General features: G+C 39.7%; 1 protein-coding gene across 4 annotated transcripts in view; it reads right to left on the reverse strand.

Annotated features, from left to right (window-relative positions):
* Positions 1-277: 277 nt before the first annotated feature.
* The window catches only part of CCDC15 (coiled-coil domain containing 15), a 49,760-nt gene continuing 36,980 nt past the window's right edge, over positions 278-13,057 (reverse strand). For all 4 annotated transcript variants that reach the window (XM_006775075.2, XM_006775074.2, XM_006775073.2 and 1 more), the window contains 3 exons: positions 2,796-2,972; positions 2,377-2,525; positions 278-959 (listed from right to left, as the gene is read on the reverse strand). In XM_006775075.2, the coding sequence (XP_006775138.1) occupies positions 820-959; positions 2,377-2,525; positions 2,796-2,972 (466 nt within the window). In that variant the 3' untranslated portion in view covers positions 278-819. The remainder of the gene's footprint in view (positions 960-2,376; positions 2,526-2,795; positions 2,973-13,057) is intronic.

The following is a 13,057-nucleotide window of genomic DNA, read 5'->3' on the forward strand; positions in this document are numbered from 1 at the left end:
CCTTCCTCTCTGAAATCAATACAAATATATATTAAAAAAGAAGAATTAACAAATTAATACTAGCTATAGGAATTTTTACTTCATCTGCTCTGTAGATATGCCATTCAGCAAATTTTTAAAAGATTGGGAACTGAGGCAGGATTTTACTCACTTTGACTTCAGATACACTTTTGAAATGTCACACAATTATTTCACAAAGAAGATGCTCAAAAGACAGAGGGTTTATTTTCTCTTTTTTGGCAATGAAAATTATAAAATTAAAAAGATTTATGCCCGAGGTAATAAAACACACACACACACACACACACACACACACAAACCCCAAAGAAATTTTTAGAAAAAAATTGCATCAAATTCAAATCCTTCTCATCTCTAATTGTTATACACAACTAGAAAAGCTAGCAGGAATCTAGATGGCCACTGATGCTCGGAAACTCATTTCATCATCTTTCTTTTCTGCTTCTTCCAGACATTTCCAATTTTGTTAAGACTCAAAGATACAGTTTTAGAAAGACAACAAACACGGTAATCTCAAAGATTTCTCATGATCTCTTCAGATCAGAACAGAGCAAATAAGATAAATCTTACTGGTCTGACTGATCATTTTTAAAACAATAAACTCCACATGGTTCACACCACGAGGCAAGTGTGGAAGTCAACTTTCCCATCGTGGTCCCAAGATGGAGACTGAAACCATGGTTCCAATATAATTGCAGAGACTGTTGTTACGTGCGACAGTCTTCCTTTCCAGATTACATACTTTAACAGTTTTTCCTGAACAATCTCTCAGAGAATTGATTTTAAGCGAAGGCTGAAATACTAACAGTTGATTTCAGATTCTGCATATACATTTTTCAAAGTCCGTCTGTAGGCAGAAGCAAAATTATGAATGGCAGCTCGAAGAATCAAGGTCCCTCTATCACAGGAATTGATGACTGAATATAGTGCCCGGATATAAGCTGCAAATAAAGGTTTGAACCGAGATGAATGAAGTCACATTTTAAACAACTCTCCCAACCTCTTTCCTATTACTACTGTTTCTCCACTCAGTCTCATAGGTATTAACTTTACCTATTGAGTAAATATTTATTGAGTACTTACTACATACCAAACTCACTGTGAGGATAGAAAAGACAATGGAGAGGATGGACAAAAATAACTGCAGTGCAATAATTCCAATCCAGAGACATACATGAAATGTCACCACATAATGAAGTTTGGAATGAATTAAAACTAAGAGAGGATGGAAAAGATTTCCAGAAGTGGACATTTTAGATGGTCTGAAGGCTTATTAAGAGTAAAGGAAAGAAGGCATTCTAGGTAGGGAATCAACGTGTGAGGTTCCAAAGGTATAACAAAAAATTTGACATATATTGGTGTGTAACAATAGCAAGTTTGATAAAGCTAGAGAGTCTTGCCTGGGGCCAGAGAGAAAATATACCAAATAGGCCGTGCATTTTGTACTGTAAAAACCTAGAGATTTGAGAATAGGGGAATGGCATCTTCAGATCTGTGGAGTTTTCATTTTTATTGATTTCAGAGAGGAAGGGAGAGGGAAAAAGAAATAGAAACATCAATGATGAGAGAGACTCACAGATAGGCTGCCTCCTGCATGCCCCACACTGGGGATCGAGCCTGCATCCTAGGCATGTGCCAGGACCAGGAATCAAACCCTGACCTCCTGGTTCCTAGGTTGATGCTCAACCACTGGAGCCACCCCAGCCAGGCATCGATCTGTGTTTTTTAAATATAACTCACAGAACTGATAAGAAACTCCTATCATACAGATGCACTAGGAATGTATATACTTGCAGTAGTTTCAGTGCGTGCATCAAGCCTACATAATCATCACAGTATGTAAACCAATATATTTAAGGGTGGACAGGAAACAGAAACATTAGTGGCAATAGAAAGGACTCCATTTTCTCCAGCTGGGATTCCTGATAAAGACAGAGTTTACACTGGTCCTCATTTTCCAAAGGGTGTATGGAACTGACAGTCTAATGTGGATACACATGGTCATAAATCTGCGTTAGATTAACATTAAAGTCTTTGAACAACAGGGAATTCAACTAGACAGAGGCCAACTTAATGGCCAGAAAGGCAAACTAACATTCTTCATTTACAGAAGAACCTGGAACCTACAGTAGAGTAAGCTGGAACCATTTCCCCAGCATAAATGGAGACAGGATGATAATGGATCTCAAAGAGAAATAGAACTCACTATCACCTATTTTTATTGCCTCGGAGTGGTTTTGTAAAGGGGTTGTAACAGCCTTTGATATATAGTAAACACTCAATAAATGCTAAATTACTACAATCACTACTTTTTAAAAAATTGCCACCAGGCCCTAACTGTTCCTTTAAGAAACTTACCTCTGTGGTTTTTATAGAAAATACAATTGTTGGCACAGGTATTAGGATGAGCATCCCAAAAGTCGGGACCACAGCCGCAGAGTGGAGGTAAAGTAATATTATACAGCCGCATTTTCTCTTGGATCTGGACCCTTAAAGCTTCCAGATACCTACAGAAACACAGTATGATCAGTGAACCCCTAGAAAGAGAATGAGCATGAGTCCCCATTTTACTACCAGCTTTAACTGTGAAAACTATTCTGCACCTCTGTGCTCGACTCTTCCTCTTTGTATGAGAAATAGGAATACATAGTGCTATTCCCAAGAGGTACTTGGCGAAGTTGTATGAAAAGACACAGGCAACTCTTGTAAGGGAAAGAACACTGACCTCCCAAAGTCTCTTCTAGACCCAGAATTCCATGCGAGGATTCTGAAAGTACCTTTGGCATTCCCTTTCTCTTCGTTGCTGTTTTTCTCTGGCTTCTTTCAGTTCCTCGAGCTGTAGCTGCGCTAACATCTCACTCATCTTCTCCCCTGAACATGGCTCTTCATGAAAGTTCATTCTTAATAGCCTCTGCTCTTCAGCATAACGTTGCTGCTCTTTCTTTCTCTTAATTCTGAGAATAAATCATAACATGGTTAGGAATTTTATAAAATCATTATTTAGAATTAGCTTCTAGGTCCAAATAACTCAGTAAATTCCCAGAGTTAAGGGAGTCAGAAAATGAGTTTAACACCCTAAAACAGCTTCCAAAACTCCTGCTGGCTCATCTGAGCTTACCCTACAGCTCATGTATATAGAGAGAGCCTCTCAGATGGAAATGAGAGGTTACTATCAAGAATCCTATATAATAAAGGGCTAATATGCAAATTGTTCCCTCAACCAGGAGTTCAACTGGGAGTTGGACCAGGGGGCAGGGCTGGCAGGCCAGCCAACCACGGCCCCTCCCCTTGGCTGTCCTGGTCTGATAGGCCCTGATTGGGGTGGGCCAGCTGGACCCCAACCGTGCATGAATTCATGCACCAGGCCTCTAGTTTGTCTATAAGAATCCAAGTACAAGAGCTTTCTCAGATTAAAACTACAAGTAGACAGTACTTCTGTTTTTGGCAAAAATGGAGTAACAGGGTCCAGAAACCAGGCCTGCCCTGCCACCCTACACAACCAAATCTATAATAATAAAAGCGTAATAGGCTAATTAGACCGGATGTCCTTCCGGACGACCTTCCAGATGAAGCTGGGGCTGCAAGGGCCAAGGTGGTGGCGGGTGGGGGCTGAGGCGGCTGCTGTGGCAGGTGGGGGCCGAGGCAGAGAAGGTGGCCTCCGTGGTGGCGGGGGCCGAGCCCCTTGCACCAATTTTGTGCATCAGACCTCTAGGACATAAATAAACAAACAAACCAAACAACCAGACAAAATACAAAAAACGATTGTTTTAAAAATTCTGGACATCAGGCAACGAAAGACAATTATCCTTGACAGAGGAGGTGAGCCCTGTAACTGCCCAAGCTTACTGACTGCAAAGTTTCCAGGCAGCAGTACAGGGCAAAGCAGTTGAGGTAGAATGTAGTGGATTCCCTGAGCTGAGGAGATGAAGGTGAAAGTCCAAGGATACAAAGGCAACCAGAGTTCACAGGACAGAATAGCAGAGAGGAGAGAGCTGCTCAGAGAGAGGACTCAGAGATCTACAGAGGGGCTCCTTCTAACACCCAGCCGACTACTGTGCATGCATGCGGGGAAAGGACCTGAGGTGAGAGACAGAGCCATCTAAAGGATATCAGGGAACAGTGCCTCGTGCTCACACAGAGCAGGGAACAGTGCCTGTTCTGCCAGTCACACTTAAAAACCTCAGCATGCACAGGCACTGGGTGGTTTTCAGGAAGATCTATGTCAGTTGAGGGGAATAATAATTAGTCCTAGGCAGAGCACTGCTCCAAACACACCTAACAAACTGTAAAAACGAAGCCCCAAAGTAACTTAACTGCATCTGAAAACAAAGCTCAGGAAAATTCATAAGAATATAAAGATATCCAGCAACCAACAAAGTAAAATTCATAATGATGGACATCTAATCAAAGATTACCTGGCATGCAAAAAAGAAGGCAACCACAACTCATAATGAAGAGAATAATCAAGCAATCAAAACCAATGCAAAACTGACAGTTATTAGAATTAGCACATAAGAACATTAAAACAGTTATTACAACTATATTCTAGATATTCAAAAGTTAAGATATGAAAAAAATGAAATCAAACATTTCAATAAAACTACAACTTTTGAGATGAAAAATACTGAAGCCTGGCCAGTGTGGCTCAACTGGTTGAGCGTCATCCCATAAACCAGGTGGTCATCAGTTCGATTCCCAGTTGGGGCATGTACCCGGGTTGTGGGCTCAATCTCCAGGAGGGGGCATGCAGGAGGCAGCTGATCAATGTTTCTCTCTCTCTCCCTTTCTCTGAAATCAATAAAAACATTTTTTTCTTAATGAAAAGACACGTCACAGACTGGGAGAAAATTTTTGCAAAGCGTATATTGGATAACGGACTTACGTCCAAATTAATTTAAAAGCTCTTAAAACTCAACAATAAGACGACAACTAACTTAAAAATTTGGATTTGAACAGAAATTTCAACAAAAAACAATATACAATTGAAAAGATGCTCAAGAACTTTAGTCATTCGGGAAATGCAAACTAAGCCATAATAAGATACCACTACACACCTATATACAAATAGCTAAAATAAAAAGGACTGACCGTATGAAGTATTGGTGAAGATGTAAGGAAACTTGAATTCTCTTACACTGCTGGTGGTAATATAAAATGGTATAACCACTTGGAAAAACAGTTTGACAGTTTCTTTAAAAAAGTGAAATTTATACCTATCATATATGATCAGACTTTCCACTCCCAGGTATTTGCTGAAGAGAAAAGGTAACATATTTTGAAAGACTTGTACATTACTTTTTATTTGTAATAGCAAAAAACTGGAAACAACTCAAATGTCCATCAACCCATGAATGAATAAACAAATTGTGGTATCCATACAATGGAATACTATTCAATAGCAAAAGGGAATGAATTCTTTATACACACAATAAGGATGAATCTCAAAATAATAATGTGAAATAACTGGAGCTGGCCACAAGAACGTGTGTGTGTGTTTGTGTGTGTGTGTGTGTGTGTGTGTGTACTGAAGGCCGGGTACACAAAATTTGTGCACGGGTAAGGTCCCTAGGCCTGGCTAGTGATCAGGGCCTTCCTTCATTCCCTGCCACCTCCTGGCGGTCTGCACACGTCATAACGAGCCATCAAACTCCCGGTTTCCCAGTCGAACTCCTGAGGGGATACTTTGCATATTAGCCTTTTACACACACACAAACACACACACACACAGTATGATTCTAGAAAATGCAAACTAATCTATAGTGACCTAAAGCAAACCAGTGGTCCAGGGGAGGAGGGATCAGGGAGGGGCCGGAAAGAGGGGCTATCATGGGCATAAGGAAACTTTTGAGGATGAAGGATATTTTCACTATCTTGATTATGGTAGTGGTTTCATGTATATATATGTCAAAACATCTAAGTTTATACTTTAAATACGTGCAGTTTCTTCAATATCATTTATACTTATTTTTAAAATCACCTACAAGTAGAGAGGAAATGAGTAGCTCATTGATTCATAAGAAACCTAAGTAAGGAGCTTTTGTTACGAAATAGGACTAACTCAGGACTAGAACTTATAAACATATGCTGAAAATTTTAGTTTCTAAAAATTACTTTGAAACAAATGAGTTACTATTTTCTGAACAGCAGTATGAAATCAATTCACACTCTTAATAAATCATTTGACTACGGAAAATTTTGAGCTATCCATTAATAGCAGGTTAATTACTCCAGGTGAATTAAGGTGTTCCGTTTGTTAGATTAAGAAGTAAGACACATAAGGCAGTGACCTAGGAATGTGAGAAAGGTGATGCAGGAGAAAGTTCAAAACAGGCACATGCTCATTCACAACTGACCTGAAAATATACGTTGCCTTGCTCTCTAAAAGAGTACTGAAGTTAAAAGGTCACGGGGCTCTTGGCTCGGGATCTACTTACATAGAGCTTTTATTCCAAAGAGAGCCACTAAAGAAGCTGAATTGCTTAGTTCAATAACTACTTACCTTGTGAAAAAGGCAAATAAAAAAATATTTTTCTGTAGATAATTAATGAAATTGAGGCTTTCATTGGTGAAATTTAAGTAGAACCAAGTGAATGACAACAGGAAAGCTAAGTCACTTATAATTCCCTATACCAATTATTGCTTATACCACTAAACTAAGAGTTAAGGAAGCAGATCAGCATTGTTTTTTAAATACTGGCACCTTAGGTCTTTTTTTTTTTTTTTTACAAACATTAACATATAGATATTTTTTTTTAATATATTTTATTGATTTTTTTTTTACAGAGAGGAAAGGAGAGAGATAGTCAGAAACATCGATGAGAGAGAAGCATCGATCAGCTGCCTCCTGCACATCCCCTACTGGGGATGTGCCCGCAACCCAGGTACATGCCCTTGACCGGAATCGAACCTGGGACCTTTCAGTCCGCAAGCCGACGCTCTATCCACTGAGCCAAACCGATTTCGGCGGCACCTTAGGTCTTAATAACAGGCAGTTACTGTAAATGATGGAATCAGCCTCTCCCCTTCTCTCTGTCTTTATTTCCTGATGTCCTCACCCACTCCAATATGGCTTTAAGACCTATGAATTGTTCCACTGAAACAGCTCTCTCTAAGGTCAATGGCGTATAGGTCATTTAATCTATCTAGCACAGCAATTTTCAACCTTTTTCATCTTATGGCACACATAAACTAATTACTAAAATTCTGAGGCACACCAAGAAACATGTTTTTTGCCAATCTGACAAAAAAATAGGTATAATTTTGATTCATTCACACTGGATGGCTATTGTTGTATCGGCTGTTGTCAGTTACCATCCACTACCACCTGTAACTCATAAAGCTACAGCGCCATCACAGACTATTCCCCTGAGATTCAAACCTATCACCTGCCAATTTGACATTTCCACCGTAGTATTTCAATGGTATTTTTCTGGGAAAAGAATCCACAGCTTTGGTCAGATTCTCAGGTTTAAGAACTACTGCCATGCAGTAGTTTCAAAAGGATCATAAAATAAAAAATGACAAAGATGCCCTGCTCAGTGGTCAGTGTTGGCCCACAGACCAAAGGGTCTCGGGTTTGATTCCAGGTCAAGATCAGGTACCTGGGTTGCAGTTCAATCCCCAGACCCGGTCAGGGTGTGTGTAGTAGGCAACAATTGATATATCTCTTTCATGACAATGTTTCTCTTTCTCTCCCCCTGCCCCACCTCTCCACCCTACCTTCCACTTCACTTGAAAATCAATGGAAAAATATCCTCGGGTGAGGACTAAAAAAGAAAAAAATGACAAAGATACATAAAAAAGTTGTTATAAATAATTATTTTATAAACAAGTTTTTACTCTTTTCTGATGTCTTTTAAGGCCTCTTGCATAAATATATCTTTTACTTATACACTAAACTAGGTCAGAAATCAACATGTCAGTATATGCTTTTTTTCAGAGCACTGATGTGAATATACTAATAGTAGTTTGCTGGGATGCTAAAGGTATTCTGAAACCATCGTCAGACTTCTAGTAAAAGTATGTAAATTATAAATAAGGTAGGTCCCATAAGGCTGTCAGCTCATTTCTCAACAGGAACTTTGCAGGCCATAGGGACCAGCACAAAATATTCAAACAGATGAAAAGCAAGGACCTACAACCAAGATTATTCTACCTAGCAAGGCTCTTATTTAGAACCAAAGGAGACATGAAGAGCTTCCCAGAAAAAGAAAAAGCTAAAGAAGCTCATTGCCACCAAAACAGTACTACAAGAAATGTTAAATGGACTTCTTTAAGAAAAAGAAAAAAAAAAAGAGGAACATAATTATAAAGAAAATGGTGATAGCCCTAGCCAGTTTGGCTCAGGGTTGTGGGCTCGATCCCCAGTAGCGAGCATGCAGGAGGTAGCCGATCAATGTTTCTATCTCTCTTTTCCTCTTCCTTCCTCTCTGAAATCAATAAAAATATTTTTTTTTAAAAAAAGAAAGAAAATGGCAATAAATACATACCTATTAATAATCATTTTACATGTGAATGGAATAAATACTCCAATCAAAAACATGGGGTAGCTGAATAGATAACAAAACAAGACCCATATATGTTCTGTCTATAAGAAACCCACTTCAGATTAAAAGACAAACACAAACTGAAAATAAAGGTACGGAAAAAGATATTTCATGCAAATGGAAACAACAACAAAAGCTGGGATAGCAATACTTATATCAGACAAAACAGACTTTAAAACAAAGGCTGTAACAAAAGGCAATGAAGAACATTTTATACACAACAGCCAAAATATGGAAGCAACCTAAGTGTTCATCTACAGCAACTGAATAAAGATGTGGTACATATATACAATGGAATATTACTTGACTATAAAGAAGAATGAAATCTTACCATTTCCAACAACATGAATAGACCTAGAGGGTATTATAAGTGAAATAAGTCAGAGAAATACAAATACCATATGATTTCACTTACATGTGGAGTCTAAATAACAGAAACAAACAAAACAGAAACAAACTCATATATACAGAGAACAAACTGGTGGGTGGGTGGGGGGCTGGAGGCAGGAAGGGGGAAGGCAAAGGGATTAAGAAGTGCAGATTGGCAGTTTCAAGACAGTCAAGAGAATGTAAAGTACAGAATAGGAAATATAGTCAACAATATTGTAATAGCTATGTATGGTGCCAGGTGGGTAAAGGACCTACCAGGGAAAATCACTTTGTAAGTTATATAAATGTCTAACCGCTATGTAGTATACCTGAAATGAATATAATATTGAATGTCAACTATGATTTTAAAAATTGTTATAAGGGACTAATATAATATTGCTATCCCTGTGTTTACATAATGAAACAAATAGACATCAATATTTACATTTTAAAGAGACTCCTAAAAATAAAATATCACAGGTAAACTACATCAAAAGTATCCTATATAATAAAAGCCTAATATACTAAGTGTCCGGTCATCCATTCAACCAATCAAAGCGTAATGTGCTAATGATATGCTAAGGCCACTCAACCCCTTGCTTTGATGTGCACTGACCACAGGGGGCAGACAGTCGACCAGTTGACCAGTCGCTATGATGTGCACTGACCAATAGGGGCAGATGCTCCAACTGGTAGGTTAGCCTGATGCTGGGGTCCAGCCAAACGGGACTGAGGGAGATGGGCCGGACATACCCTGGAACCCTCCCAAGGTCCCTCCCTGGCTGGTCAAACTCCTGCATCCCTCCCTGGCCCCGACTGCACCAGTAGGGTCCCTTGGCCTGGCCTGCACCCTCTCGCAATCCAGGACCCCTTGGAGGATGTCAGAGAGCCAGTTTCAGCCTAATCCCGCTCAACACAGGAGCTGCTCCCTGGTGGTCAGTGCGCTCCCACAGCCAGAAGCTGGGCTCACGGCTGGCAAGCGCAGCGGCAGTGGCAGGAGCCTCTCCCGCATCCGTGGCAGTCGGACATCCCCTGAGGGCTCCCAGACTGTGAGAGGGCGCAGGCCAGGCTGAGGGACCCCACCCCCAAGTGCACGAATTTCGTACACCAGGCCTCTAGGATTCTTATAATTTCAACAACTCAAAAACTCTTGTTACTCAGTCATATCTGATAAGGCCATACTACTAATCTTTTACAAAGTTAAAAGGAATTCTGCTTCTAAGATTAAGAAACAGATTTATTTCAGGAGTTAAAGAGGTGCCCTGTTAGAAAAATAACTTCTCAAGGAAGTGGAAGAAATCTTCCTCTGTGACAGAACAGGATTAAGGTCTAATCTGGCAGGGTCTAAATCCTTGCCTGCTGATCCTGTTTTTCTTTCAACCTTCCTGTCTACTGTTTCCTGATTCTGACAGCATTCTTTCTTAGTGATTTCTAAAATCATTACTAAAAATAACTGAATTATTTCCTACTGGACTCTACTTGGATTTCCTTGAAGCACGTCCAACCCAATATGCTCCAAACTAAATGTATACTCCCCACCTCTACCTTACCTCCTTCCTGGCAAATCTGTTTTATAGCATCCCATTTACCTGGTAGCCTAAACCATAAACCTATAATTTATGTTTGAATTCTCTGATAAAATCTTATCAATTCTCTCTCATACGCTCTTAAAACTGCCTTCTCCTCACTGCCTCTTGGCCCTGGCTTATCTGAAAGGCTGTGTTACAGATCCAAAGAGGTTAGGTGTTGGAGTCAAATAAATCTGGGGTAGAATCCCAGTTCTACCATTGCTAGGTAAGATCTTAGCAAGTTACTTAACTTCTCTAGGGTTCATTTTTTTCATCTGTAAAAGGCAAAGAGTAAAATTTACCTCAATAGGTTACTGACGTGAGGAAATGAACTAATGCCTCTAAAACACCTAGCACTGTGCCTGGCACACTGTAAACACTCAGGGAACAGTAGCTACCACTACCCTGCAGGATTGTGTACCAATTAGAGACAATTATGTAAAGTGCTTGACACATAGCAAGAACTTTATTGTAACAGGAATTTGTTTAAAATTTAATTTCACCTCTCATCTTCTAAGTGTATTACTTCAGTGATCTCCTAATACATAGTTTCAGTCATCTTATCTGTTCCCCATTATGCCTCTATATGGCTCCTGTTTTCAAGATAAAATCCAAATTCCTTGCCATGGCATGCAAAGCTCTTTACGATCTTGTCTGTCCTTATTCCTTAAGGCTCACCTCTTGCCATTACATTAGCCCCAATCCCATCAATGTCAGAAGTGTCACATTCTCTCAAGAGTCAATGCTTTTACAAAGCTATGCCTTTTTTTTTTTTTAAAATATATTTTATTGATTTTTTTTACAGAGAGGAAGAGAGAGGGATAGAGAGTTAGAAACATCGATGAGAGAGAAACATCGGTCAGCTGCCTCCTGCACACCCCCCACTGGGGATGTGCCCGCAACCCAGATACATGCCCTTGACCAGAATCGAACCCGGGACCCCTCAGTCCGCAGGCCGACGCTCTATCCACTGAGCCAAACCGGTCAGGGCCAAAGCTATGCCTTTGCCTAGAATTCCCATGTATGCTTTCCTCCAATCCAATTACCATTTTCTCTCACACTACGGCTTCTAATTCCCCAAAACTCAGCTCAGGAAGTCTTCCCTGTCCTGCAAACCATACCCCCAATTTGGGGTTCAAAATACAGTCTCTGGGCTCTCCATAGTCTTGTAATTTTTTTCTTCTAATGATATTACAAACAATAGTTTATTTTACTTGAGGTTTCTATGAGAGAAATTAGTCTGTAATTTCTTTTTTATAAATGGTATTAAGGCCCTAACCGGTTTGGCTCAGTGGATAGAGCGTCGGTCTGCAGACTGAAGGGTCCCAGGGTCGTTTCTGGTCAAGGGCATGTACCTTGGTTGCGGGCACATCCCCAGTAGGGGGTGTGCAAGAGGCAGCTGATTGATGTTTCTCTCTCATCAATGTTTCTAACTCTCTATCCCTCTCCCTTCATCTCTGTAAAAGATCAATAAAATATATAAAAAATAAAATAAAATAAATGGTATTAAGGTTATAATGACCTCTGTAATTATTTGGGAAGCATTCCCTGTTTTCTATTCTCTGGGATAATTTATGTAAAACTGGTTATATCTTTTTCCCTTAAATATTTGGCAAGTAAGATTTATTGAGCACATAGTATGTGCCAGGGTCTGTATTAAGCACATTTACATGTTACCTCATTTAATGCTTATAGCAACATTATGAGGTATATACCATCATTATCCCTGTTTTATAGAGAAGAAACTAAGGCTCACGGAGGTAACGTCCCCAAAGTCACACAGCTGGTAGGCAGCAGAGCAGGGACTTGAACACATCTCTCTCCATGTTCTTAACCACATGCTACATTATCTTGTCAAACGTAATATATAGTATTGTCATTACCTGTTCATTTATCTGCCTCCCAATTAGTAAGATCCCTGAAGAGTGGGATCATGTTTTTCATTTTTTTGTACCCCCTAAGTCTAGCTTCATGTCTACTAATTAATAGATGCTCAATAAATAGCTGCTAAATAAATTAATAAAAACAAATCATTTGATTCTTATTGCACTTGGATAAGTAAAGCAGTGTTCATTGGTTCGTGTTCAGAAAGCTGATATATGTTTACTTTAGAATGCTGTTAAAGAAATCTTACTTTTCACAACAGCATGGATGGACCTAGAGGTTATAATGCTAAGTGAAATAAGCCAGTCAGAGAAACACACATAACCATATAATTTCACTTATATGTGGAATCTAATGAACAAAATAAATCAACAAGCTAGAAACAGACTAGCCCAGCTGATGTGGTTCAGTTGGTTTAGCAGCATCCCATGCACCAAGAGGTGACCGGTTCAATTCCCCGTCAGAGCATGTGCCCGGGTTGTGGGTTCTATCCCCAGTAGGGGGTATGCAGAAGGCAGCCAGCTGATGTTGATGTGTTTCATTGATGCTTCTATCTCTCTCCCTTTCCCTTCCACTCTCTATAAAAATCAATAAAAACATGTGTGTGTATTTTTTTAAAGAAAGAGACTCATAGATACAGAGAACAGACTGACAGGTCTCAGGGGGGGAGCT

The sequence above is a fragment of the Myotis davidii genome, unplaced genomic scaffold, assembly GCF_000327345.1.
Source record: "Myotis davidii unplaced genomic scaffold, ASM32734v1 scaffold148, whole genome shotgun sequence".
Classification (NCBI taxonomy): domain Eukaryota; kingdom Metazoa; phylum Chordata; class Mammalia; order Chiroptera; family Vespertilionidae; genus Myotis; species Myotis davidii.